The 27,604-nt window shown below is 38.3% G+C and overlaps 1 protein-coding gene across 6 annotated transcripts in view; it reads left to right on the forward strand.

The window, feature by feature from the left end:
* Positions 1 to 27,604, forward strand: part of FAM168A (family with sequence similarity 168 member A) — a 211,290-nt gene that overhangs the window by 51,987 nt on the left and 131,699 nt on the right. Inside the window, exon 2 of one of the 6 annotated variants that reach the window (XM_070383764.1) lies at positions 8 to 59. The exons of 4 other annotated variants lie outside the window; for them this stretch is intronic. Coding sequence is in view for 1 of the 2 variants with exons in the window: in XM_070383763.1 (XP_070239864.1) it covers positions 21,776 to 21,796 (21 nt within the window). In the remaining variant the exon portion in view is untranslated. Of the gene's footprint in view, positions 1 to 7; positions 60 to 21,772; positions 21,797 to 27,604 lie in introns of those variants that run through there. One more of the 6 variants, XM_070383763.1, reaches the window with a different exon arrangement.

Here is a 27,604-nt window from a genome sequence, read left to right on the forward strand (position 1 = left end):
CTTTCAGAGTTCTTTATCTGTGAGACAGACCTACAAGAATACTTGCCACACAAGGTTTGGTAAGATTAATCAAGTCTTGGTATGATTAGTCAATTCACAATACATCCTTTTTTTTGCTCTTTTTAAAGAAAGTATCAGCATTGATTTATATTTCTACACTTGTTTACTGGACAGAAAAAGAATTATTTATCTTGATTCATTTTTATACAAGTTAACTTATAATTTTTTTCCCCCACAATACATTCTTTTTGAATAGCTACTTGTGAAAATTGTGTAATAAATTCAGAGAGGTGTGCCTCTTGTCACAGAACTATGATGCCTTCAGTTCATTCAGCCAGTCATCCATTATTTATTCAGCTGGTCAACAGAGGCTTTATGAGCCTCACTTATTGTGGCTTTATGCTAAATATTAGACAGGGAAGAAGACAGCAAATAAGTTGTAATTCAGTGTTGGTAGTAATGATGACAGCAACAAACAACAGTTTCTTACCATGTGCTGAGCCCGTGACCTATGTTAATTCATTTAATTGTCATAGTAAACTTTTAAGGTAGGTGCATAATTACTGTTCTCTACAAATTATAGTGAGGTACAAAGGAGAGTATAAAAATAGTTACCATTTAGTGAATGCCCACATGAACCAAATGTTCCATAAATATTTGATGTATATTTTCTTTCATCCTCACCACAACTCTGAAGGTTTAGGGGAGTATCTTTTGTACCTAAGGAAATAGAGTCTCAGGAATATTAAGAAATGTGCTAATAAGTTCATATAGTTTATAAGAAGTAGAGTTGGAATTGAACCCACTTTTAGTCTTGGTTTTTATGATTTTGTTGGTTCAAAGCAGGAGGGTGGGTAAAGCTCTTTAGGCTAAGGAATTATGGGATCAGAGATATCAGGGTTGATTGCCTTTTAAGAGAATTGGAGGTAAAATGAAAGATAATTCCTTAAAATTGTGAGATTATGTCTTCCATTTCCCTACATGTCCCCACCTTTCCAGGACAAAGTAATCCTCTCATACCAGTGTGACTATGTAGGTACTTTTTAAGTACCATAGTAGTGGCTCTTGCTGTTCGTTGATGGCACATGGCACTTCTGAATGCTTTAGCCAAGTGCCTAATAACTGAAAATGTTATATTCATTCAGGACAGCTGCACCATGAAACCAGATGGGATTTTAAATTGGCATGTGCATATTTTTAAACTAATTTAAAAATGTCAGTTTGCAACCTGATGTTGCCATGTAGATTGTTAAATATTTTTCTCCAATAAAGAATAGGAAATGTTTCATTAAACTCCTGTTAAATTGTTCACACTTGTTGCACACTGCACAGATGTGCTCAGCTGGGTGAAATGGTTTTACAGGATTGTTATGTGGTAGAAAAGAGAAAAATGTTCAGTTTTAGTTTGAAGTCCAGAATGGCTATTAAGTAAAAAGAATGAGTATAGTTTTTTTAGAGTTTATGTAACTGACTTCAACAGTTGCTTTTGTAGTTGTTCTATATAATTGAACCATGGAGTTATAACTTTGAGAGGCATAGACTAATGGAGAGACCCATTTAAAACAGGTTGTGTTTAAAACTATTTGCATCAGATGAGCCCTGTCTCGTCACTTTTTTCTTGCCATTTTTGAAAAAAAAAAAAAAAAAAATTGTGGTAAAATATACCATCTCTTCACGTTTTGCAGCAACTTCCTGCCTGGTCTCCCCGCTTCTGTCTCACCTCCCCCAGATCATCTTCCATACTGCTGCTCTGTGAGCTTTGTTAAACGTAGATTTTCACTCTTATTTCCTTTATTAAAATTTTCAGAGGTTTCCCACAGCCTTGAGGATAAAATTCAGGCTCCTTAGTTTAGCTTGCAGAACTTTTTCATGGTTTGGTCTCTGTCTGCCTCATTAGCCTCAAGTCATCTTTTTCATGTTGTTTCAGCCAGCCCAAGCTACTTGACATTTACTGTCAAGTTAAATTCCTGTACCTTCATCAATGCTGTTGTCTCTGTTTGTGACACTCTCTCACCCATTCTTCATCTCCCAACCTTTTAATTTCCTTTCAGAGTGTAGCTTGGGCTCATTTCTAAGCAGCCTCCCTTGTGATTCCCTCACCCTATGCCACATTTCACCACGGGGTTCTGAGCCTCTCCTTTTGTGTTCTTCATAGTTTCTGGTACTTCTCTTTATCATAGAGCACATAGTACTTTGTATTATTCCAATTTAAATTTCTGTCTGCCAGTATAACTTATTTCTTTTTCTTTAACTCCTAACCCTTAATAGATGTTCAGAAAATGTACTAAATGACTATTTTTAATACAAAGAGTATATTTTATATTTTTATGTAAAGGGGATGTATTAATTTGTCACCAAAAGTGTGATGAATTTTGAAAGTGTCTTTGTTTTCATTTTTGCTGAGTTGTGGATGTTTCCAGTATTTGAAAGAAGTTCCTTATAGAATCAACTATAGTTTAATTACATGCCAAACTTGAAGCAGGAAATAAACCCTCTTCTTCTTCAATAGTGGAGCTTTGGTTTGGAGAGAGCGACTGAACAAAGACTTTCTGATTGTCTCTAGCTATTGTGGTTCCTACCTCTTTCCTCAAGTTGAGATGATGGTGGGTAATTATACTGATTCTAGCCTAGAAGAGACATTGAACTCATGAAGCAGAGACTCTATTGGCCTGTGATAATAAGAAAGGTGGACCAAGCTCTTTGTTATCCAGTGTCATTCATAAGAGACATTTACTGTGAATTTAATAAGTGCAAGGTGCTGTGATACAGAAATAAATTAGTTAGGGCTCCTGCCAAACTGCCCTCTAGACTGTGTGTTCCTCAGAAAATACATATGATCTAGACACAACCCTGTCCAATCGAACTTTCTGCAGTGATGGAAATACTCTGTATCTGGGTTGTCCAGTGTGGTAGTCACCAGCCATATTGTTGCTCTTGAGTGCTTGAAATGTAGCTAGTGAGGCTGAGGAACTGAATTTTAAATTTTAGTTTTAGTTAATGTAAATTTAATTGAAGAAGATACATGTAGCTAATGTATGGGAAAGCACACATCTAGAAGGGTGAACCAGTAGGTAGACAGACGTGTAAGTAAGGAAGTATAATTAAGTGTAATAGGTGCTATGATAGAAATATATCTAGTGCTTTGGGGTTGGGTCAGGTAATATCTGTGGTAAAGTGGAACCCAAAGGAAGAAGTAGATTCGTCAGTTCTGGGAGTGGGGAGAGGGATTCAAGAAAAGTTTCGTACCTTTATGAGTCTTAAAAGATGAATGAATATACTTGATTACCACCTGCTAGGTTAAACAGTTACTGCTGTCTTAGAGCATTCACAGTTTACTAGTTTTCTATGTTTTTACTAGTTTTACTATGTTTTTATAGTAAAAACATAGTTATGCCTGAAACCTCACTGTATACAATGTAATATTATCTTTGATTCCAAAAGAAGTTTGGAGATTAAAAACTTGTAAATATTTCTGGCCATTATTAATTAGAGCACTTACTGTATAAAATTGATGAGAAAGCTGGTAAGTTGATAATTCTTTTATTATATAATGATATAATGTTACATAAGTTGGCATTTCCACTTTAAAATGGGGGAAGATGTTCAATTTTCACATGAACAAAGAGCATTTACTAGATACAGGCTGGTTTTCTAGCCACTGGCAATAGAGTAAGATAGATATGTTATTGCTATTATGAGAGCTATTGATCGAAGAAGCACAGCATACCTTTGTGTTAATCTGTATGTGGATGTATGCCGTCTGTATAAAGATAACAACATTGTATTGTTGAATATGGGATAAAAGCTATGGATATTACTACCTCAAGTCGAAAGGAGAGGAACGCTGTGGTCTGGGACGATTATAACAGATTTTGTAAAACTGAATGGAACTAGAGTTGTTTCATGTATGTGGATGGAACCTAAGTAGACCAAATTTTGGTGGTGGTGAGTCTCACTGAAACTACAGCAACAAAGGTGCTGAAGCAGGAACACAGGCCATATTTAAGGAGCAGCGGGCGTCTTGTTTGGCAGGTGCTCAGAGTTCTTGAAAAGGTTTATTTGGAAACAAAGGCAAGAGCCAGTTTACAGAAAGGTCTTACATGCTAATGAAGGTGTATAGTCTTTATTCTGAAGGTAGTGGGGAGCTGCTGGAAGGTTTTATTTGGGATTTGCTGTCTTTCTTTTTTTCCCAGAAACAGTTGTGGGTTATCTTGAATTCTTGGGTGGATGGCCTGCAGATGCACCATGCTCTTGTGTGTGTGAGTGTTTATGAGGAATCACGGATTGCATCATGGATGCTTATAGGAACCCTCCCTTGTGAGATGGATAAACCCATTCAATCTGACTTTATTCATTTATGCAGTCATTTATGTATTCAAATATGAGTGCTTCTCTATGCCAGGTTCTATGCCTGGGGATGTAAATTATAGATGTAAATATATCTAGATGTAAATATAATTTCTGCCCTCAAGGAGCTCACAATCAGACCTTCATCTGGTGTGAGTTTGTGTTTGATAAACCACCTGCCCCACCGTGAGGACCAGGGATGAGGGCCCCCATGGTTGGTGCTGACCATCCATTTTAGACATTCCCTGGTTCCCACCACATGGCAGTGATTTCTTTTCCTCCCTAGTAGATACTTGTTTCTCCTCTCACTTTGCCAGCCAGAGAATTCTTGCTTCTCCTGCAGCCTGTTGCCTGGCTAGAACACTGTGGCTTTTTCTATTTCTGTCACTTTATGTTAATTAAGCTAATTATGGCTTAAAAAAATTTTCCACCTGCATATGTGTCTGTTTGTCTAAGGGAGAATAGAGGAGAGGAAGTAGATTTTATGCAAGTTTCTGAGCAAAAAGAGCTCTACTGCAAGCATCCCAGCTGCTAGGTGAGCCAGAACTGCTCCTGAGACATCCCTGGATTATGAACATCCTTGTGAGGACCAAGACAAACCCAGTTAATAAGAGAGCTAAGGAAAATAAAGTGTAAACTTTAAAAATCGCTCCTTGTTTGGGATAAGCCAACAGATGAGACATTTCAATCATGAAGGAAGAAAGGGAAAAAACCCAACATTTGTTGAGGAGCAGCCACTTATCTGAGTGCTTTGCTTATAGTTCCTCTGTCAAGTCTTGAAGATAAATAACATTTCTGCTTTGCTGATGAGGAAATTGAGGCTCAGAGAGGTGAAATACAAGGTCTGCGTTTGAATCCTGACTCCTCTACTTTTTTCCCCTTTGCTTTTTAGTTGTGAGATTTTGAAATTTAACTGCATGATTCTTGTCTTAATTGGCGGTTAAAAAAAAAGGGTTGGCGGCCAGTAATACTTAAATCAAAGGATTCTCTTTTAGGATTAAATGAAAAACCTCCTGTGGAAAAATCTAATTCAGAAACATAGTAGGTGCTCAGTTAAGTTTGGTTGAAATGTGAACCTCTTGTCACTTTGTTTAATCAGGGATTCTGTTTAAAGAACGGATTAAAATTCCTGGAAAAACTAAGATATTTTTACAAGGAATCATGGAGAATTAGATGTGGCCTAGGGTGTAATCAGTTCAGCTAACAGGTATATTTATTATTTGGTGTATTAGGTTTATTTGACAGAAGCAACAGAGAAAGGAACTCATGGGCTGAGGAGTCTTCCCTTGAGTAGTGAGTACCGATTGTGCAGAAAATTAGAAGGTTAGTTCCATGTACCCTCTCTTCTGTCCTCAAGCTCTCCTTAGGCCCCTGTTCATGCTGTTGGCACTTTAGTTTGGCTTATTGTGCTTCTTTTTCTTTTTTTAAAGTATCTACTTTTCATATAAATCAGCACTGGCACATAAGTCTTATAAACTGTGAGATATGAGGGAATAAATAACTTAAATAGAAACAAGGGAGATTTGCTTAGTATTGGGAATGGAGTTAAGTTCTAGCATATGTTTGTGGGGTGGAGATACAAAGTGTGATGTTTGTTCTGCAGAGTCTTGGGCTAAAGGGGACAGCCTGTTGCCCAGAGTAAATATGAAAACTACTCAAAAGTACAAAATGCCACCAAAGTAGGATGGTGGCACTTGAGTCTACGGTATTGAGATTGGGATGCTGGAGACTGGGGTCTTAGTAGACGTGTGTGTGTTTTCCTGCCTGTGATGATATAGAACTGCATTATTTTGCTTTTGGGTATGGGGTTATTGTACTTGTGGAACCAATTACATTTAATGATGTAGTTTTTATTTTGTTTTAGAAGAACAATTTTGATGTTTCCACAATGGTTCTATATTGGTTGTACAGTCTGTTTGCTTCTAATGTGGGTCTCTTCAATTGAAACCTTAGATTATCAGGACTAGCCTGAGTAGTTTTCTTTGTCAACCTCTATCTGCAATATTTTATATAGTATTTTATGTTGTAGTATAGTGGTTAAGGGCCTGGGCTTTGGAGTCAGATTGCCTGAGTTTGAATTTAGTCTCAGGGAACTATTAGGTTGGTGCAAATGTAATTGCAGTTTCAGACCATGATTTTTAAATCATTATAACGAGGCTCAAACACATCTTTATTAATCAAATTAGGAACCATTATAATCAACACATTTTTGCCAATGAGAAATAAGTTTGTTTATTCCTGTAGCATAAAAATCCATGCCTCGGGATTCGATGAACTCTTGAAAAGCATTTTCTGCCTTCTGTTGGTTGTGGAAGCATTTTCCCTTGCAAAAAGATTTTGAGTGCTTGAAGAAGTGGTGGTTGGTTGGCAAGAAGTAAGGTGAATGTGATGGTGAAGCAAAACTTTGTAGTCCAATCGTTCAACATTTTGTTTTTTCCAAAGTGATGTATAACTTTAAAATTTTTTTAGTTCGAGGATAATTGCTGTACAATATTGTAATAGCTTCTATGCCACAGGTATACGTATGTCCTCCACCTCTTGAACCCCCCTCCCTATCCCACCCCTCTAGGTTGTCACAGAATGCTGGCTTTGGGGTTCCCTGTGTCATACATCAAACTCCCACTGGCTATATGTTTTATGTACAGTAATGTGTATGTTTCAGTGCTTTTCTCTCAAATCATCCTACCCTCTTTTGAAGCATTGGTTGTGTGACGTTCTGTTGAGAGTTGTCATGGAGAAGAAGTGGGCCCTTTCTGTTGACCAGTGCTAGCCACAGGCATTGCAATTTTTGGTGCATCTCATTAATTGCTGACCATACTTCTCAGATGTAACGGTTTTGCTAGGATTCAGTAAGCTGTAGTGGATTGGACCAGCAGCAGACCACGAAACAGTGACCATGACCTTTTTTTGAGGCAAGTTTGGCTTTGTAAAGTGCTTTGAAGCTTTTTCTTATTCCAGCCACTGAGCTGGTCATTGCTGGTGTCATATAAAATTCACTTTTCATCACAGATCACAATCTGATTAAGAAATGGTTGGTTGTTGTGTAGAATAAGAGAAGACACTTCAGAATGATGATTTTTTTTTGAATTTTCAGTCAGCTCATGAGGCACTCACTTATCGAGCTTTATCACCTTTCCAGTTTGCTTCAGATGTCAAACAACTGTAGAATGGTTGACATTGATTTCTTGGGCAACTTCTTTTGTAGTTCTAAGAGGATCAGCTTTGATGATCCTCTCAGTTGGTCATGGTCAACTGTGATGGCCAGTCACTGTGCTCATCTTCAGGGCTGTCATCTTTGCAAAACTTCTTGAACCACCACTGCACTGTATGTTCATTAGCAGTTCCTGGGTCAAATGCATTGTTGATGTTGCAAATTGTCTCCACTGCTTTACTACCCACTTTGAACTTGAATAAGAAAATTGCTCAGATTTGCTTTTTGTCCTAACATCATTTACCTAGTCTAAAATAAATCTAAAATGAGCAGTAAGTAACAACTCATTAGCAAAAAAAAAAGACATAAAGTAAGAAATGCTCATTAAAATGATGTATAGCATAACCACATTTATTTAAGAATGTATTCCAGTATCAAAAAGCAAAGTTCAGCAGTGCAAAACCGCAATTACTTTTGCACCAACCTAATAACTATGTGATCTTGAGCAATTGGGTTGACTTTACTTGTCTTAGCCTTCTCGTTTGTGAAAGAGGTCATAATAGTTGGGATTATGGTCAGGGTCAGGTGAAATAATGTGTTCATTTACAGTAAGCACTCATAAACGTTAACTATTACATTTTACTTGAGGTAAGATTACCACATGTGCTAGCTTGCTTATTTATTTATAAATTGTGGCAAAAAATACATTTCATAAAATTTATCATCTTAACCATTTTTAAGTGTACAGTTCAGTGATACTAAGTACATTGGTATTCTTGTACAACCTTCCCACCATCCGTCTCCAGAACTCTTTCATCTTGCAAGACTGAAACTTTATACCCATTGATCCCCCCCAGTGACCCATCCCCCAACTCCTGGCAACCACCTTTCTGCTTCCTATCTCTGTGATTTTGACTACTCGAAGTACCTCATGTAAGTGGAATCATACAGTATTTGTTTTTTGTGACTGGCTTCTTTCAGTTAGCATAATGTCTTCGAGGTTCATCCATGTTATACTGTATGTCAGAATTTCCTTTCTTTTTAAGGCTGAATAATTGTGTGTGTGTGTGTGTGTGTGTGTGTGTGTATGTATGTGTATATATACAAACACATACCAAATTTTGCTTATCCCTTCACCATTGATGAATACTTGAGTTCTTAGCTATTATAAATAATGCCACTATGAACACAGATGTACAAACATCTCTCTGAGACCCTGCTTTTATTTTTTTTGAGTATAAACCCAGAAGTGGAACTGCTAGATCATATGTAATTCTGTGTTTAATTTTTTGAGAAAACACTATAATGTTTTTCCACAGCAGCAGTACCATTTTATATTCCCACCAATAGTGCGTGAAGATTCCAATTTCTCCACAGTGTCACTAACACTTGTGATTTTCTGTGTGTGTGTCTTTTTGGTAATAGGCATCCTAATGGGTGTGAGATAGTATCTCATTGTGGTTTTCATTTGTGTTTCCCTAATGATCAGTGATTGAGGGCAGAAGGGGACGACAGAGGATGAGATGGTTGGATGGCGTCACCAACTCAATGGACATGGGTTTGGATGAACTCCCGGAGTTGGTGATGGACAGGGAGGCCTGGCGTGCTGCAGTTCATGGGGTCGCAAAGAGTCGGACACGACTGAGCAACTGAACTGAATGATCAGTAATATTGAGAATCTTTTCAGTGCTTGTTGACCACTTGTATATCTCCTTTGGAAAAATGTCTCTTCAGATTCTTTGCCCATTTTTGAATCAGGTTTTTCTTGTTGTGAGTTTTAGGAGTTACCTATATGTTCTGGATTTTAATCCCTTATCAATATATGATTTGCAAATATTTTCTTCCATTTTATAGGTTGCCTTTTTTACTCTGTTGATAATGTCTTTTGATACATAAAATCTTATTTTTTAAAATATATATGTAGTTTTTATTAAATTCTACTTTTATCTTAATAAATTTGATCTTTTTGTGTCATAATTTAATCATAGGTTTGTATAACCACTACCATAGTCCAGGTACCGAATAGTTCCAACACCCCCAAAAACTTCCTTGTTACAGCTAGCTTTTTAATAAGTGCTTTTTAGTGGTATTATTAAGATGTCTTGTTTGGGAATCACCAAGGTCAGGTGCAAATCCTTTTGAAGTGCTAATGACTTTTCATTGGCTTGTTCGGGAATGCTGTGGACTTTTTTTTTTTTTTTTTTGTCTCCCTCTTTCTTTTTCCCCACATTGGTGACCTTGGAAATCAGATCCAGCCAACTCTCTTTTCATGAAGCATAGTACTGCTGACCAATTAGTTAAATGTAGAGATATTAGATTTTATGATATACAATTTTGATAATCATTCTGTTAAAGGGTGATTTTAAATCTTTTCTTATGATCTCTTAGTCCTTAGCTTATTAATTTATGGCCTTTATGAATAAATGCTACAGCTTGGTCTTAATTATACTTCAGTTATATCTGATAGAGTACCTGAAGAACTATGGACAGAGGTTCATGATATTGTATAGGAGGCAGTGATCAAGACCATCCCCAAGAAAAAGAAATGCAAAAAGGCAAAATGGTTGTCTGACAAGGCCTTACAAATAGCTGAGAAAAGAGGAGACCCGAAAGGCAAAGGAGAAAAGGAGAGATATACCCATTTGAATGCAGAGTTCCAAAGAATAGTAAGGAGAGATAAGAAAGCCTTCCTCAGTGATCAATATAGAGAAATAGAAGAAAACAATAGAATGGGAAAGACTAGAGATCTCTTCAATAAAATTAGAGATACCAAGGGAACTTTTCATGCAAAGATGGGCACAATAAAGGACAGAAATGGTATGGACCTAACAGAAACAAAAGATATTAAGAAGAGGTGGCAAGAATACACAGAAGAACTGTCCAAAGAAGATCTTCGTGGTCCAGATAACCATGATGATGTGATCACTCACCTAGAGCCAGACATCCTGGAATGCGAAATCAAGTGGGCCTTAGAAAGCATCACTACAAAGCTAGTGGAGGTGATGGAATTCCAGTTGGGCTATTTCAGATCCTAAAAGATGATGTCGTGAAAGTGCTGCACTCAATATCCCAGCAAATCTGGAAAACTCAGCAGTGGCCACAGGACTGGAAAAGGTCGGTTTTCATTCCAGTCCCAAAGAAAGGCAATGCCAAAAAATGTTCAAACTACCACACAATTGCACTCATCTCACACGCTAGCAAAGTAATGCTCAAAATTCTCCAAGCAAGACTTCAACAGTACATGAACCGTGAACTTCCAGATGTTCAACCTAGATTTAGAAAAATCCAAAAAGCAAGAGAGTTACAGAAAACATCTACTTTCACTTTATTGACTACACCAAAGCCTTTGACTGTGTGGGTCACAACAAATTGTGGAAAATTCTTAAAGAGATGGGACTACCAGACTACCTTACCTGCCTCCTAAGAACTCTGTATGCAGGTCAAGAAGCAGCAGTTAGAACTGGACATGTAACAACAGACTGGTTCCAAATAGGAAAAGGAGTATGTCTAGGCTGTTTATTATCACCCTGCTTATTTAACTTAGATGCAGAGTACATCATGTGAAATGCCAGGCTAGATGAAGCACAAGCTGGAATCAAGATTGCCAGGAGAGATATCAATAACTTCAGATATGCAAATGGCACCACCGTATCCCAGAAAGCGAAGAAGAACAAAAGAGCCTCTTGATGAAAGTGAAAGAGGAGAGTGAAAAAGTTAGTTTAAAACTCAACATTCAGAAAACTAAGATCATGGCATCTGGTCCCATTACTTCATGGCAAGTAGATGGAGAAACAATGGAAACAGTGACAGATTTTATTTTTGGGGGGAGGGGCTCCAAAATCACTGCAGATGGTGACTGCAGCCATGAAATTAAAAGACACTTGCTCCTTGGAAGAAAAGCTATGCTCCACCTAGACAGCATATTAAAAAGCAGAGACATTACCTTGGCAACAAAGGTCCATCTAGTCAAAGCTATGGTTTTTCCAGTTGTCATGTATGGATGTGAGACTTGGACCATGAAGAAAGCTGAGCACTGAAGAATTGATGCTTTTGAACCGTGGTGTTGGAGAAGACTCTTGAGAGTCTCTCAGACTGCAAGGAGATCCAGCCAGTCCATCCTGAAGGAAATCAGTCCTGAATATTCATTGGAAGGACTGATGCTGAGGTTGAAACTCCAATACTTTGGCCACCTGATGGGAAGAACTAACTCATTGGAAAAGACCTTGATGTTGGGAAAGATTGAAGGCCGGAGGAGAAGGGGACGACAGAGGATGAGATGGTTGGGTGGCATTACTGACACAATGGACATGAGTTTGAGTAGGCTCCAGAAGTTGGTGATGGACAGGGAAGCCTGGTGTGCTGCAGTCCATGGAGTTGCAAAGGGTCAGACACAACTGAGAAACTGAACTGAACTGACAGCTAGGTCTTAATTATACTTCCTAGCAAGAAGTTGGGGATGAGAGTGAGAAAGAGCCTTAGATTTGGAGATCATGAATGTAGGACCAACTCTTGTCTTCTGATAATTTACTCTAGATCTTGTTCAGTTGCTAAGTCATGTCTCACTCTTTGTGACACCATGGACTGCAGCATGACAGGCTTCCCTGTCCTTCATTATCTCCTGGAGTTTGCTTAAACTCATGTCCATTGAGTCAGTATTGCCATCCAACCATCTCATCCTCTGTTGTCCCCTTCTCTTGCTGTCAATCTTTCCCAGCATCAGGGTCTTTTCCAGTGAGTCAGCTCTTCACATCAGGTGGTCAAAGTATTGGAGCTTCAGCTTCAGTCCTTCCAATGAATATTCAAAGTTGATCTCCTTTAGGGTTAAGTGGTTGTAGTCCAAGGGACTCTCAAGTGTCTTCTCCAGCACCATAGTTTGAAAGCATCAATTCCTGGGCACTCAGTCTTCTTTATGGTCCACATCTCATCCATACATGACTACTGGAAGAACCATAGCTTAGACTATACGGACCTTTGTCAGCAAAGTGATGTTTCTGTTTTTTAATATGCTGTCTAGGTTGGTCATAGCCCTTCTTCCAAGGAGCAAGTGTCTTTTAGTGGCTCTAGTCACCATCCACAGTAATTTTGGAGCCCAAGAAAATGAAATTTGACAGTGTTTCCACATTTTCCTCATCTATTTGGCATGAAGTGATAGGAGCAGATGCCATGATCTTCATTTTCTGAATGTTGAATTTTAAGCCAGCTTTTTCATCCTCCTCTTTCACCTTCATCAAGAGGCTTTTTAGTTCCTCTTCACGTTCTGCCATTAAAGTGGTATTATCTGCATATCTCAGGTTGTTGATAATTCTCTCTCTAGATCTTGTTATTGTTGTTCAGTTGTTTAGTTATGCCTGACTCTTTGTGACCTCATTGCTGCAGCACGCCAGGCTTTTCTGTTCTTCACCAACTCCTGGAGCTTGCTCAAATTCATGTCCTTTGAGTTGGTGATGCCATCCAACCATCTCATCCTCTATCATCCCCTTTTCCTGCCTTCTGTCTTTCCCAGCATCAGGTCTTTTCCAATGAGTCGGCTTTTCACATCAGGTGGCCAAAGTATTAATCTTAATTCATTTAACTTTTATGAACTGCAAAATGGGTGAGGTGACAACTCCTGTCTCACGGGCTTTTTGGTTATGTTGAGTAAAGAAGGAGTTAACTGGCTTTCAATAAATGTTCATTTGATTGTAAATAGTAAGAATGTTGATAAATGGAACCTGAAACAACCCCCAGATTACATTCTTAAAGTTTTTTAGTAACAGCTTTATTGAGCTATAATCCACATGCCATACAGTTCACCCATTTGAAACATACAGCTCAGTGCCTTTTTATTCATGAAACTCTGCAGCCATCATCACGGTCAGTTTTGGAACATTTTCATTATCCCACAGAGAAACATATACCCTTTAGCAGTCACCCCATGCTTCTCCCATCTCCACAGCCCTAGGCAAACACTAATCGGTCTTCTACAGTAGGCTTGCCTAGTCTGGATATTCCATATAAATGTTATCATAAAATATTTGGCTTTTTATGACCAGACTTCATTCATGATCAGTGATTGAGGCAGAAGGGGCTGACAGAGGATGAGATGGTTGGATGGCGTCACCAACTCAATGAACATGAGGTTTAGATGAACTCCCGGGTTGGTGATGGACAGGGAGGCCTGGCGTGCTGCAGTTCATGGGGGTGCATAAAGAGTCGGACACGACTGAGCAACTGAACTGAATGATCAGTAATATTGAGAATCTTTTCAGTGCTTGTTGACCACTTGTATATCTCCTTTGGAAAATGTCTCTTCAGATTCTTTGCCCATTTTTGAATCAGGTTTTCTTGTTTAGTTCAGGATACTATATGTTCTATCTGTAATCCCTTTATCAATACATGATCGGCAAATATTTTCTTCCCATTTTATAGCTGCCTTTTACCTGTTACAATGTCCTTTGACACATAAATCTTATTTTTGTAATATATATGTTTTATTAAATTCTACTTATCTTAATAATGTAATCTTGTGTCAGTAATTTAATCATATGGCTTGTATAACCAACAATGCAAAAGAAATGAGGAAAACAACAGAATGGGAAAAGACTAGAGATCTCTTCAAAGAAAATTAGAGATACCAAGGGGAACATTTCATGCAAAGATGGGCTCAATAAAGGACAGAAATGGTATGGACCTAACAGAAGCAGAAGATATTAAGAAGAGGTGGCAAGAATACACAGAAGAACTGTACAAAAAAATCTTCATGACCCAGATAATCACGATGGTGTGATCACTCACCTAGAGCCAGACATCCTGGAATGTGAAGTCAAGTGGGCCTTAGAAAGCATCACTACAAACAAAGCTAGTGGAGGTGATGGAATTCCAGTTGAGCTATTTCAAATCTGAAAGATGATGCTGTGAAAGTGCTGCACTCAATATGCCAGCAAATTTGGAAAACTCAGCAGTGGCCACAGGACTGGAAAAGGTCAGTTTTCATTCAATCCCAAAGAAAGGCAATGCCAAAGAATGCTCAAACTACCACACAATTGCACTCATCTCACATGCTAGTAAAGTAATGCTCAAAATTCTCAAGCCAGGCTTCAGCAATATGTGAACCGTGAACTTCCAGATGTTCAAGCTGGTTTTTAGAAAAGGCAGAGGACCAGAGATCAAATTGCCAACATCTGCTGGATCATGGAAAAAGAAAGAGAGTTCCAGAAAAAACATCTATTTCTGCTTTATTGACTATGCAAAAGCCTTTGACTGTGTGGATCACAATAAACTGTGGAAAATTCTGAAAGAGATGGGAATACCAGACCACCTGACCTGCCTCTTGAGAAACCTGTATGCAGGTCAGGAAGCAACAGTTAGAACTGGACATGGAACAACAGACTGGTTCCAAATAGGAAAAGGAGTACGTCAAGGCTGTATATTGTCACCCTGTTTATTTAACTTATATGCAGAGTACATCATGAGAAATGCTGGGCTGGAAGAAACACAAGCTGGAATCAAGATTGCTGGGAGAAATATCAATAACCTCAGATATGCAGATGACACCACCCTTATGGCAGAAAGTGAAGAGGAACTAAAAAGCCTCTTGATGAAAGTGAAAGTGGAGAGTGAAAAAGTTGGCTTAAGCTCAACATTCAGAAAACTAAGATCATGGCATCTGGTCCCATCACTTCATGGCAAATAGATGGGAAACAGTGGAAACAGTGTCAGACTTTATTTTTTCTGGGCTCCAAATCACTGCAGATGGTGACTGCAGCCATGAAATTAAAAGACACTTACTCCTTGGAAGGAAAGTTATGACCAACCTAGATAGCATATTCAAAAGCAGAGACATTACTTTGCCAACAAGGTCCTGTCTAGTCAAGGCTATGGTTTTCAGTGGTCATGTATGGATGTGAGGTTGGACTGTGAAGAAAGCTGAGTGCCAAAAAATTGATGCTTTTGAACTGTGGTGTTGGAGAAGACTCTTGAGAGTCCCTTGGACTGCAAGGAGATCCAACCAGTCCATTCTAAAGGAGATCAGTCCTGGGTGTTCTTTGGAAGGACTGATGCTAGTAATTTGATTCCCTGTTTACAGACTATTGGCTTCATGTTTCTTTCTCTTTTTTTGGCAATTTATGCTTTGATTAAAAAATGCTGCATGTCTTGCCTCTGGTAAATAGTGTTGCAATGACGAATGGAGTTCATGTATCTTTTGGAATTCAGGTTTTCTCCAGGAATGTGCCCAGGAGTGGGACTGCTGTGTCATATGGTAATTCTATTTTTAGTTGTTTTAAGGAGCTGTCACACTGTTCACCATATGAACTAGCTGTACAAGTTTACATGTTCATCAAAAGTGCAATAGGGCTCCATTTTCTCCAAACCCTCTCCAGACATTATTTTTTGTAGAATTCTAATTATGGCCATTCAGATGTGAATTTCTCTAATAATTAGTGACATTGAACATCTTTAATGTGTTTTTTGGCCATTTGTATGTCTTCTTTGGAGAAATCTCCATATCTGCCTGTTTTTTTATTGAGTTTTTTTTTTTCCTTTTTCCTTTGAGCCTGGGCTACATGAGCTGTTTGTATATTGTGGAGAATAAGGCCTTATTAACTAATGATGTTTATGACCTTGGACAAGAGGCAGTGATGGAGACCATCCACAAGAAAAAGGTGAAGTCAAGGGGCCTTAGAAAGCATCACTATGAACAAAGCTAGTGGAGGTGATGGAATTCCAGCTGAGCTATTTCAAATCCTGAAAGATGATGCTGTGAAAGTGCTGCACTCAATATGCCAGCAAATTTGGAAAACTCAGCAGTGGCCACAGGACTGGAAAAGGTCAGTTTTCATTCCAATCCCAAAGAAAGGCAATGCCAAAGAATGCTCAAACTACACAATTGCACCTATCTCACATGCTAGTAAAGTAATGCTCAAAATTCTCCAAGCCAGGCTTCAGCAATACGTGAACTGTGAACTTCCTGATGTTCAAGCTGGTTTTAGAAAAGGCAGAGGAACCAGAGATCAAATTGCAACATCCGCTGGATCATGGAAAAAGCAAGAGAGTTCCAGAAAAACATCTATTTCTGCTTTATTGACTATGCCAAAGCCTTTGACTGTGTGGATCACAATAAACTGTGGAAAATTCTGAAAGAGATGGGAATATTAGACCACCTGACCTGCCTCTTGAGAAATTTGTATGCAGGTCAGAAGCAAATAGTTAGTCAAAGTTGATCTCCTTTAGGGTTAAGTGGTTGTAGTCCAAGGGACTCTCAAGTGTCTTCTCCAGCACCATAGTTTGAAAGCATCAATTCCTGGGCACTCAGTCTTCTTTATGGTCCACATCTCATCCATACATGACTACTGGAAGAACCATAGCTTAGACTATACGGACCTTTGTCAGCAAAGTGATGTTTCTGTTTTTTAATATGCTGTCTAGGTTGGTCATAGCCCTTCTTCCAAGGAGCAAGTGTCTTTTAGTGGCTCTAGTCACCATCCACAGTAATTTTGGAGCCCAAGAAAATGAAATTTGACAGTGTTTCCACATTTTCCTCATCTATTTGGCATGAAGTGATAGGAGCAGATGCCATGATCTTCATTTTCTGAATGTTGAATTTTAAGCCAGCTTTTTCATCCTCCTCTTTCACCTTCATCAAGAGGCTTTTTAGTTCCTCTTCACGTTCTGCCATTAAAGTGGTATTATCTGCATATCTCAGGTTGTTGATAATTCTCTCTCTAGATCTTGTTATTGTTGTTCAGTTGTTTAGTTATGCCTGACTCTTTGTGACCTCATTGCTGCAGCACGCCAGGCTTTTCTGTTCTTCACCAACTCCTGGAGCTTGCTCAAATTCATGTCCTTTGAGTTGGTGATGCCATCCAACCATCTCATCCTCTATCATCCCCTTTTCCTGCCTTCTATCTTTCCCAGCATCAGGGTCTTTTCCAATGAGTCGGCTTTTCACATCAGGTGGCCAAAGTATTAATCTTAATTCATTTAACTTTTATGAACTGCAAAATGGGTGAGGTGACAACTCCTGTCTCACGGGCTTTTTGGTTATGTTGAGTAAAGAAGGAGTTAACTGGCTTTCAATAAATGTTCATTTGATTGTAAATAGTAAGAATGTTGATAAATGGAACCTGAAACAACCCCCAGATTACATTCTTAAAGTTTTTTAGTAACAGCTTTATTGAGCTATAATCCACATGCCATACAGTTCACCCATTTGAAACATACAGCTCAGTGCCTTTTTATTCATGAAACTCTGCAGCCATCATCACGGTCAGTTTTGGAACATTTTCATTATCCCACAGAGAAACATATACCCTTTAGCAGTCACCCCATGCTTCTCCCATCTCCACAGCCCTAGGCAAACACTAATCGGTCTTCTACAGTAGGCTTGCCTAGTCTGGATATTCCATATAAATGTTATCATAAAATATTTGGCTTTTTATGACCAGACTTCATTCATTTAAGCATTGTAATGTTTTCAGGGTTCATCCATGTTGTATCATGTATCAATACTTCATTCCTTTTTATTGCAGAGTATTCCAGTATATGGATATTTATCTATTCATCAGTTAATGTTAAATTAAATTAATAAATTAATAAACTTAATATAAATTAATATATAAATATTTATAAATATATAAATATAAATAAATTTAAATTAATAAATTGATCAGTTTATTTGTCTATTCATCAGCTAATGCTTTTCAGCTGTTGTGAATAATGCTGCTGTGAACATTTGTATCTGAAATTTTTGTGTGGATATATGTTATATGTTTTCATTTTCCTTAGAGTAGAGGAATTCTAGGGGTGGAATTGCTGAATCATATTATAAGTTTATGTTTAACCCTTCGGGGAACTCCAAACTGTTTTCTCAAGTGGTTGTACCATTTTATTCCCCCAGCATATGAGGGTTTCACTTTCTCCACATTCTCTCCACCACTTGTCTTTTTTATTTTAGTCATACTAGTGAATGTGAACTGAGTGGTATCTCGCGATTTGATTTGTATTTCCTTGATGGCTAATGATGCTATCTTTTCATGTGTTTATTGCTCATCTTATTACTATTATTACGTATCTCTCTGTGTTTTACTATGTAGCTAGGTTATATCCCTCTTTAATAAGGTGACGGTCTGAACCCAAAGATGTGCCTATTAATACTTGCTGATTTGTTAGCTGATTATAAGAGAAACCCAAAGGAAGAAAAATAGGGCTTCATTTTATCAATCTCTCCTTTTTTAGTTACTTCTACATTATCACTAACTAAATTGAAAGTTCTCAGAGAGGATATCTAGAATAGAGATTTTCATTTGAAAATAATGTTTAGTCTGTTTAGGGGAAGGCTAGATTGAGGACATAAGATATTAATAAAAAATAATGGTTAAATTGTTAATGTTATGGGTTATAGAGCACATACAATTTGATCTTGGCATTGGGGATATAGCAGTGAATAAAGTCCCTGATTTCATTGGCAATCTAGTGGGCAGAGATGTGAAAAATTAGGCAATATATGGGGAAAGGGAGTTATTGAAAGGAAGGGATCTATTTTATTTATTTATTTTCTTTTTGGCCATGCTGCATGGCTTGTGGGATCTTAGTTCCCCAACCAGGGATTGAACCCAGGTCTCTGGCAGCGAGAGCGCCAAGTCCTTACCATTGGACTGCTAGGGAATTCCTAGGAGGGATCTATTAATAGTTAAAATATGACTGGTTGACCTAGACCTTTTTGGTGAAGTGAAATTTGAGCAGATATCTTATGAAATAAAGAAACTCATCATATTGATAATTTGAGAGAAGAATGCTTTAGGCAGAGAAAATTATAAACACTAAATCCTTGGGGTGGGGTTATGCTTGGTTTGTAAATGAACAGCAAGGAGGGAAAGAATATTCCTCACTGAGTTAAGAAAGTAGTCAATGGAAGGTTTTTGCATTAAGCAACTGTAAGATTAGAGTTGCTATTTACAGAGATGGGAAAGACTGGCAGGTGCAGGTTTGTAAGGGAGGGTCAAGTATTTGGTGTTAGACATGTTACATTTCAGATGGTTGTAAGACAGACAAAAGGAGAGGTTGAATAGGTGGTTGAATATGCAAGTCTGGAATTCAGGAAAATTCAGGTCAGAAATGGAAATCAGTATATGTAAAGCCATTGAGTAGATGTTATCATCCAAGAAATGTGTATAGAGAGAGCAGAAAAGAAATCTGACATCTGAGCCCTGGACGTGCTGACATTGGTGGGACGGTGATGTTTGAGAAGATCAAAGGAGTAGCCAGTGAGGTGCAAGAAGAATCAAGAAAAAGTGAAGTAGCAGAGGTCAAGTGATTTGTAGGGATAATGGCAGGTGTCCCAGCTTGGTTGCCTGGGAACCTAGAGTCTAAGTATTGTTTAGTTCTAGGGACAGTTTTGGGGGCCTTAGGGTGATCTTTAAAGTGAAAGGCTTGACAAGATTGTCTCTAAACTTTTTCTCATTGTAATAATATCTCATCATATATTTATATAACACATTATATAGTTTGTACAAAGCACTTTCATGTGTTTATTGCATTTAATCATCATAATAGATCTATGGGACTTATTTTTACAGATGAGAAGGTTAAAGAAGTTTAGAGACTTGTCCAAATTCACACAGTCATAGTCAGTTAGAAAATAGAACCCAGATCTGCCTGATCACAAAGCCTGTGCTCCTTATAATATGTAACAAGTACTTTTTTTACACTGACATTCTAGAGCTCTGTGATTTCGATCACATAGAATTCATTGATTGATTGATTGAATATTTGCTGAACACCTGCAATGTACTAGTTACTGTTCTAAGCACAGGGGATACAGTTGTGACCAAGAAAATGTCTTTGTCTTCAAAGACCTTTCATTCTAGTGGAGGAGACTGACAGTAAACAGATAAATAAGCTAATAAATAATATACTGTTAATGCCATAATAAAAATAAAGCAAAGTAAGGAAACAGTATATGTTGGGGGGATGATCAAGAAAAGCTTCTCTGAAGAGATGGCATTTGAGCAGAGCCCTGAATGATCTAAAGTAGAAAACAATGAGAAAATAGGAAGACAGAGGGAATAGCAGGCATAAAGGTCCACAGGTAGGAGTGAACTAGATGTGTTTGAGGAGCAGCAAGAAGGTTGTTATTCATTGGACAAGAGGTTGACAAACAAAATGCTTAGAGCTTTGAAATTATTTAGCCCTGGTGAGTCATTTCTGATTCCTGTCACTTAATTTACTGTGTGATTAGGCAGAATCCTTGACTTTTCTGAGTTTTAATTTCCTTATTTACAAAATGGAGGTAATAAAATAAAGCCTGCTGCTGCTGCTGCTGCTGCTGCTAAGTCTCTTCAGTCATGTCTGACTCTGTGTGACCCCATAGACGGCAGCCCACCAGGTTCCCCTGTCCCTGGGATTCTCCAGGCAAGAACACTGGAGCGGGTTGCCATTTCCTTCTCCAATGCATGAAAGTGAAAAGTGAAAGTGAAGTCGCTCAGTCGTGTCTGACTCTTAGCAACCCCATGGGCTGCAGCATACCACGCTCCTCTGTCCATGGGATTTTCCAGGCAAGAGTACTGGAGTGGGGTGAAAATAAAGCCTATTGAGAATTAAATGAGAGAATGTATGTACAATACCTGGAATGTTGTCTGGCACATTACCTTGTTAAATACATATTTACCGCATGTCTTCTATTATGTCAGCTGTGTCATAGAAACTTATTTTACTGTCATCTGGTAAGTTCAGTTTGTTTTTCTGTTTTTTTTTTCAAGTGGTTTAGTCAGCAGATCTTAAAGTTCTATTCCTGTGCCTGGGCTCTGCTAGTCATTCTCCCTGAACTCACCTTTGTATTGAAAAGTCAAGGAAGAGAGTTGGACTGAAAAGAAAATGATTTAGAAGTTGATGAATAGGTATAAAAATAAGGGATTGGGATTCTGGTAATTACAGATATATTCAAATTAATATATTCATTTATTATGAAAAGAAACTGCGTGTGCATTTCTGTCATCTTTCCTCATTACTGAATGCTAGCTCTACTCCAGCACTTCCCAGCCAGGCTTCCTGCTGACCCAAACCTGCTTGCCTTAGGAGAATCAGATAGGAGCCAAGTCCTCCATCCTTGTAAGACCATCTGTTTTCAGATCCACAGCTGCTGCCCTTACAGTTGCAACCCAACACAACTGGAATGATTTATTCATCTACAGGTAACATTTGTGCACCAGGCTTCCAGCAAACTATGGTATCAGCTTTACACATAATGAAGCATCCAGCACAGGTGGTAAGCTGTACATAAAGGATGCTTCTGGCTTACAAATGGCTGATGGACAGATGGAGGTAAGCTGTTAGTCCTGAACACATAGCCAGAGGAAGAGCAGAGTGAACACTGGGCAATAAGGGAAAATTTCTTGTCCAGTAAAGAGTCTCGATTGTATATATGATATTTCTGGAATTTCAAGATAATTTAACTCATCTTTAAATTAAATGTTGTACCACTGTTAAGTTAGGTGAGAAAATTAAAATCCAGAAAGGGGAAGAGACTTAAACTGCATAGCAGTTTGGCACAGTTAAGACCAGCACTCAGTCATTCCAATTCTGAGTCCACTGTTTACCTCCAGTTGTTTTATTGTGCAGTGAAAAACTTTAAAACAAATATGAATGGCATTATTTACTTATTTTTGCTCAGTTTGTAACTTTCTGATACCATGAACAAATCCCAAGTTTTTGTCCCTTAATAACTAAATGACCAAGACCAAGCAAGTTGCTTAATTTTTTTGAATGTCTTATATATATATAATATAATATATATTATATATATATGAGGATAATTAACACTTGTTCTGAATTGTTTTATGGATTAAATGAGGTAAAGTATACAAAAGCTGTTTAGGTCATTTTTATTAATCAGAAGATACTAAACGAATGCTAATTTCTCTTCTTTGGTTCACTCCAGCAAACACTGATTAAGCGTCTACTGTGTGCCAGCTCAATTTCTAGACTCTTTACTTAAATTATCTTGTTTAACCTTTGAAGTTCCTTCTCTCTTTCCTTATTATATTGAGGATCTCATTGATATAATCTTTTTTCCATAACAAGATCCTTCTATAATGAAATCTCCATAACCAACCACTTATTGTTGCAAACAAGTGATTCTTGCTTTTAGAAAAATCTACAGTGTTAGTATGAACCTAACACATAGGTATGATAATATCTACGGGCCAGTGCAGCTAGAGCTAGTCTTGGCTTCTGCCCCTGCTACAAAGTGCTTTGGGGACGCTGTGTTTGGAGGGCAAGTCATATAACTGTTTCAGCACTCTTTGTCACCTTAGAGAATGTGGTTTCTCTTTTGGAAAGCTTGGTTTTAGTGAATTGCTTCCTTTTCACCTTAGGTTTTAGGCTCTTTGACAAGCCATCTGCTTCTCAAATACAATTTCCCTTTACCACCAAGGGCTTGTAGACAGTTGTTCAAATGGAGAACAAAAGCTTTCTCTAGTAGTTCTGTAAAAGTGGGAATGCCTCAGGGAGAGATTGCATCTGGTTATTGGAATTCATTTTGTGATGTGTGCCTGACTGGGCACTCTGCTGGGGCTGGCCATGGAGGAGATAAAATTTAGAAATGGAAATTTGTCAACATGAGTTTTGGCTATATCTGTATTTGCTGGTATCAGCTAGGGCTCCTAAGAGCTTGTTGGACTCAGTGTTGCTGCTGCTGCTGATTTTCTTTTTTGTTTTCTTTTTTTCTTCCCACTCTTCTTTCTGGTAACTGTGTCTGTTGCCCAAGTTTTCCATTTGTACTTGGTTCTTCTGTTTGGTTGTTTTTCCAGATCATTGATCTGTTCAGTGAGTAGCTTGGTATAATGCAGTTCAATGACTGAGTTAAGTGGAGATTTAGTAATGAATAAATAAGGTACAGAGAAACCTAGAGTGAGGCGATAGAAAAGTCTTGGTAAACCCGTAGACACGTGGCTTCAAATCTCAGCTTTGCCTTATACCTGCTCTGTGATCTTGGGTAAGTCATTTATTCTCTTTGAGCCATAGTTTCTTCATCTCTAAAAATGAGAATATAAATATCTACTTTGTTCAAGGTTGTAGTGAGTACTGAGACAGTAAATGAAAGAAATGAGGAAAGAATCAAGCATTAAGTTGGTGCTTGTTAAGTATTCCTTTCCGTCTTTCCTCCCATTTTCCTGAAGAGTGTACATGGAAAAACCGGACATATATATGAATGATTGTGTGTTCATGTGTGCATGTTAGTTTATGTGTGTGTTAGTTTAATATAGCTCTGAGAAGTGGCAGAAAATTGCCATAATCATTGGGAATTGGGAGGTAGGGGCTTGGGGTTCATGCGTACCTTCCTTAAAACCAGATTGAGAGACATACTCTGATACTGTATAACCTAACACAGTCTTTGTGCCTTTAAAGAAGACCTTAGGAGAGAAAAAGAAAGAACCTAGTGGTGGAGGCCTTGGTAGGCTAGTTTCCTCAGGGGGATCATTAGAGTGTCTCTAGTATCTACTGGTATCAGAGAGAGAATAATCTGCTTCACAGTAAGCTGAGAGCGGAACCTGGGTTTGTAAGCAGGAGAGCTGCCTTTTAGAAACAGTATGTAGCTGGGAAGATTGCAGCCACCAGCCTTTCCCTTTCCACTCCTAAAATCTGTTATATCATCATCAGGGTGATATTTTCCAAAATTAAAATCTAGTCATCTTAATTTGCTCTTAAAACTCTTCATTGGCTCCCAGTTGCCTTCAGATTAGTCTGAACTCCTTCTGTCACTTACTAAGTCTTCCTTGATCTGATCCCTGCCTCCTCCTACTTCTCTTACTTTTGCGGTACTGACACTGCATTATTTACAGCTTCTTAACCACCCCCCACCCGTATGTATGTTCTGATCCATGATAGTCTTTCTGCTATGTTGTACTCTTTCCTGTTCTTCTGTTTTACTTGACAATTTCTACTCTTTCTTGAAAACTCTTCTCAACTACTGGGTTTTCCATGAAGTCTTCCCTGACTTTCGAAGGTGAGGTGCATGGGATGGGAGACTTCCCTCCTCTAGGTTCATCTAGAATTTTGTACATACAGAAGTCTAACAACATGTAGCATCAGTGATTAGTAGGCATCAGTGATGTCTCTTAATGCTTTTATGACCCATTGATTTCTTTATTTTAGTGCCTTCATTGGGATCCTCAAACCATCTTTATGTAGATCTGTTCAACAACTGATATCTTTAGAATTAGAAAAATAAAGCACAGATACAATATTACACCTTGCCAGACTTAGCAAATTTATCAATACTTTGTTATATGCCTCTTGTCCCTGATGAAATGACTAGCCATCAGTAAAATGAACCATTAAGTTTGGAAGGAGCTGTTTATTAATCAGCTTGATGGCATAAGTCCACCTGATCTTTTCTTTTTTTGGCTGTGCTACATGGCTTGTGGGATCTTTAGTTCCCCAACCAGGGTTCAAACCCAGGCCCCCTTCAGTAGAAGCACAGCTTCCTAACCATTAGACCACCAGGGTCCAATCTGGTCTGATCTGATTTTTTAATCACTGGCAAACTTTGGTCAAGATAAGCTAATTATTATGCTTCTTTCAAATAACTTTTCATTTGAATCCTCAAATCTCTTCACTATAAATAGGATCTGAATTCTGCTTTTCATGCTGGAGTTTTCCCCAGATGTCTGACAGTCCTTGACTGTTCATATTTTAAAAGGGGTTATTAAAAAGCTAATTGGAAATTTTAAATACCTGGGTGGAGTTTACTGATTTTGGACCTCATCCTAATGGTTATCTGCCTGGGCTGTTTGTGGCACAACTGCAATGTCATTAGGTCTTTCCACTAGCGCTGGTTAGATTCTCTGGAAGGATCCTCTAGCCTCCTTCCTTGAGGTTATAATGCTGATCTGGAAGCTGAGTGGAGGAGAAAGGCTGCGGGTAGGCCCTCAATGTTCACTTTACTTAACACTCTTATTTTCAGTATAGTAACCCTGCCTTCAACTGTGGTGCTCCCGCATTATGAGTTTATTAGATGTTTTTAAAGGAAGATTGAGGCTCCAGGAACTCTACTGGTATCAGTAATAAAGTGTGAAGAATGAGAGGCAGTTATTTTGGTTCTAAAGAGGCTTTCTTTAAACTTACTTCCTAGTTTTCTGTGTGTTCCAGAAAGACAAGGTTAATCATTAGATTAGAGTTGAGTGCAATAAGGAATAGTCCTCATTTGATCCTTATGGTAGCCCAGTGGGACAGGTAATATTTTTCCAATTTCCCACCTGGGGAAATTGAAGCTCAGTGAGATTAAATGACTTGTCCAAGGTCACTTAGCAAAATAAAGAGTGGCAGAGCTGGTCTTATTCTCTACCTCTGACTCTAATTCCTACTCTGATTGCAACAGATACTTCCTCCCCCAATATGAATGGGCTGCCAAAAGAGAAAATATGCTAGCCACATGGGTATTAGACAGCAGTAGTTTGAACTGTTAATAAACAGCCAGGTCTTCTTCCCTAGGAAGAGTTCAGCTGATTGGAGTTCTTGGTCTATTTTTCTAATTTATGTAAAGGACGTTAAAGAACTGTAGTGTTTGGACTTGCAACAAACTTTTAATTCCTGTAGTGGAAGCCCTAAAGATACAGTTGCATTGCCAGTTTGGCACAAGGAAATATTTAAGCTCTCAAGTAGAAATAACTGAGTTTCTAGTACAGCCAAAATGTTCTGAACTCCAGGAATCCATCATGAATCAGGGAATGTTAAGGCTCTAAGATCCATTCATTCTTGGGCTTGAAGGCTAAGCTTGTGTAGACAAGCTCCGAGAACAATTTTGTGTACCTTTATTGAGTTTCTGCTTACTAAGAACAATAATAGATCCTGGGAAATATTTTGCTTAGGAGTTTCATACTCTAATTGGGAAAGGATACACAAATAATACACATTATGTGTAAGAATGCTATAATTGAGAGATATACAAGTGCTCATCAGGGAATGATTTATTCGGCTCAGATCAAGGGTACAGGGAATGACTGGAGAAAACTTTACTGTGAAGACAGTTGATTTGTATCTCTCAGGAAGGTCAGATCTTTAGATAGACAGGAAATGAAGAGCACTGTAGGCAGAGGGTACAGTATGTTCAAAATCCCAGAAAGATGAAAGAGCTTGTTGTTTTGAGGGGAACAGCAGGCAACTTGATTCAGCTAGAACAAAAAAGTAACATAAACCAGACCTCTCTCTGGTCTAGGGCTCTCAAGGCCCCTTTCTGTCTACCATGCTGTGCCAGCATCTGCTCACCATAGGTGTATCCTTCCTACTATGCAAGTGTTCTCTGAAGCAGTCTGTATCTCCTCTCTAGTCTCGCTCACCTTTCTTCAGAGCTTAGGTAGTATAATTACACTCTCCTCTAAAAAGTCTTTCCAGGCTGATACCTGATACTTCTCTGAATCCCGTTGCCCTTTAAAAGCCAGTGTGGTACCCTCCTAACTTCATACTGACAGATGTTCATCCTTAATTTGTTTCTAGAAGAATTTGCCATTAGTGATATTTCTGACTGTGCCCAGAATGGATGTTTATTGTCTGGTTACTTGCATTTCTTAAGCCTTGATTATAGATTTATTGTCAAGTTAACTTTCCATTCAGCTCGGAATCCTTCAGCTTAGAGAGTAAAGTGTGGTAAAATGAAACCACCTAGGACGCATCTTTTACTAGCCTTGAAGATCTAGTAATTTCTTTTCTTTTTGTCTTAGTGCTTGTCACCCCTCCCTAGAGTGCTCTTTTTTTTTAGTGTCTGTCTCCCTGACCAGACAGTGGGCCATCTGAAAGCAAAGATTTGTTATAGTTCATCTTTTTGTGTTTTCAACAGCCAACATAGAGCCTGGACACAGAAGTATCTGATACATGTTTATTATTTATTGAGAGTCAGGATACAGGAGTTCTAGTTTCAGTTCTACCACTGTGTGACCTTGAGCAGATTACTTTCAATCTTTGAAACTGTAGTTTTCTTATCTGTAAAATGTAGAGGCTGGACTCCATGGTCAGTATCATAGCATTTCTCCTACTTATAGCAGTCAGGGTCTGGTTGAAATGATAGAAGTCACATCACCAATTTGAATGGGTAAAATTTAATGTAAAGAATTGTTAAATAGGTAAAAAGTAGTG

The sequence above is a fragment of the Bos mutus genome, chromosome 15 (genome assembly GCF_027580195.1).
Source record: "Bos mutus isolate GX-2022 chromosome 15, NWIPB_WYAK_1.1, whole genome shotgun sequence".
Classification (NCBI taxonomy): Eukaryota; Metazoa; Chordata; class Mammalia; order Artiodactyla; family Bovidae; genus Bos; species Bos mutus.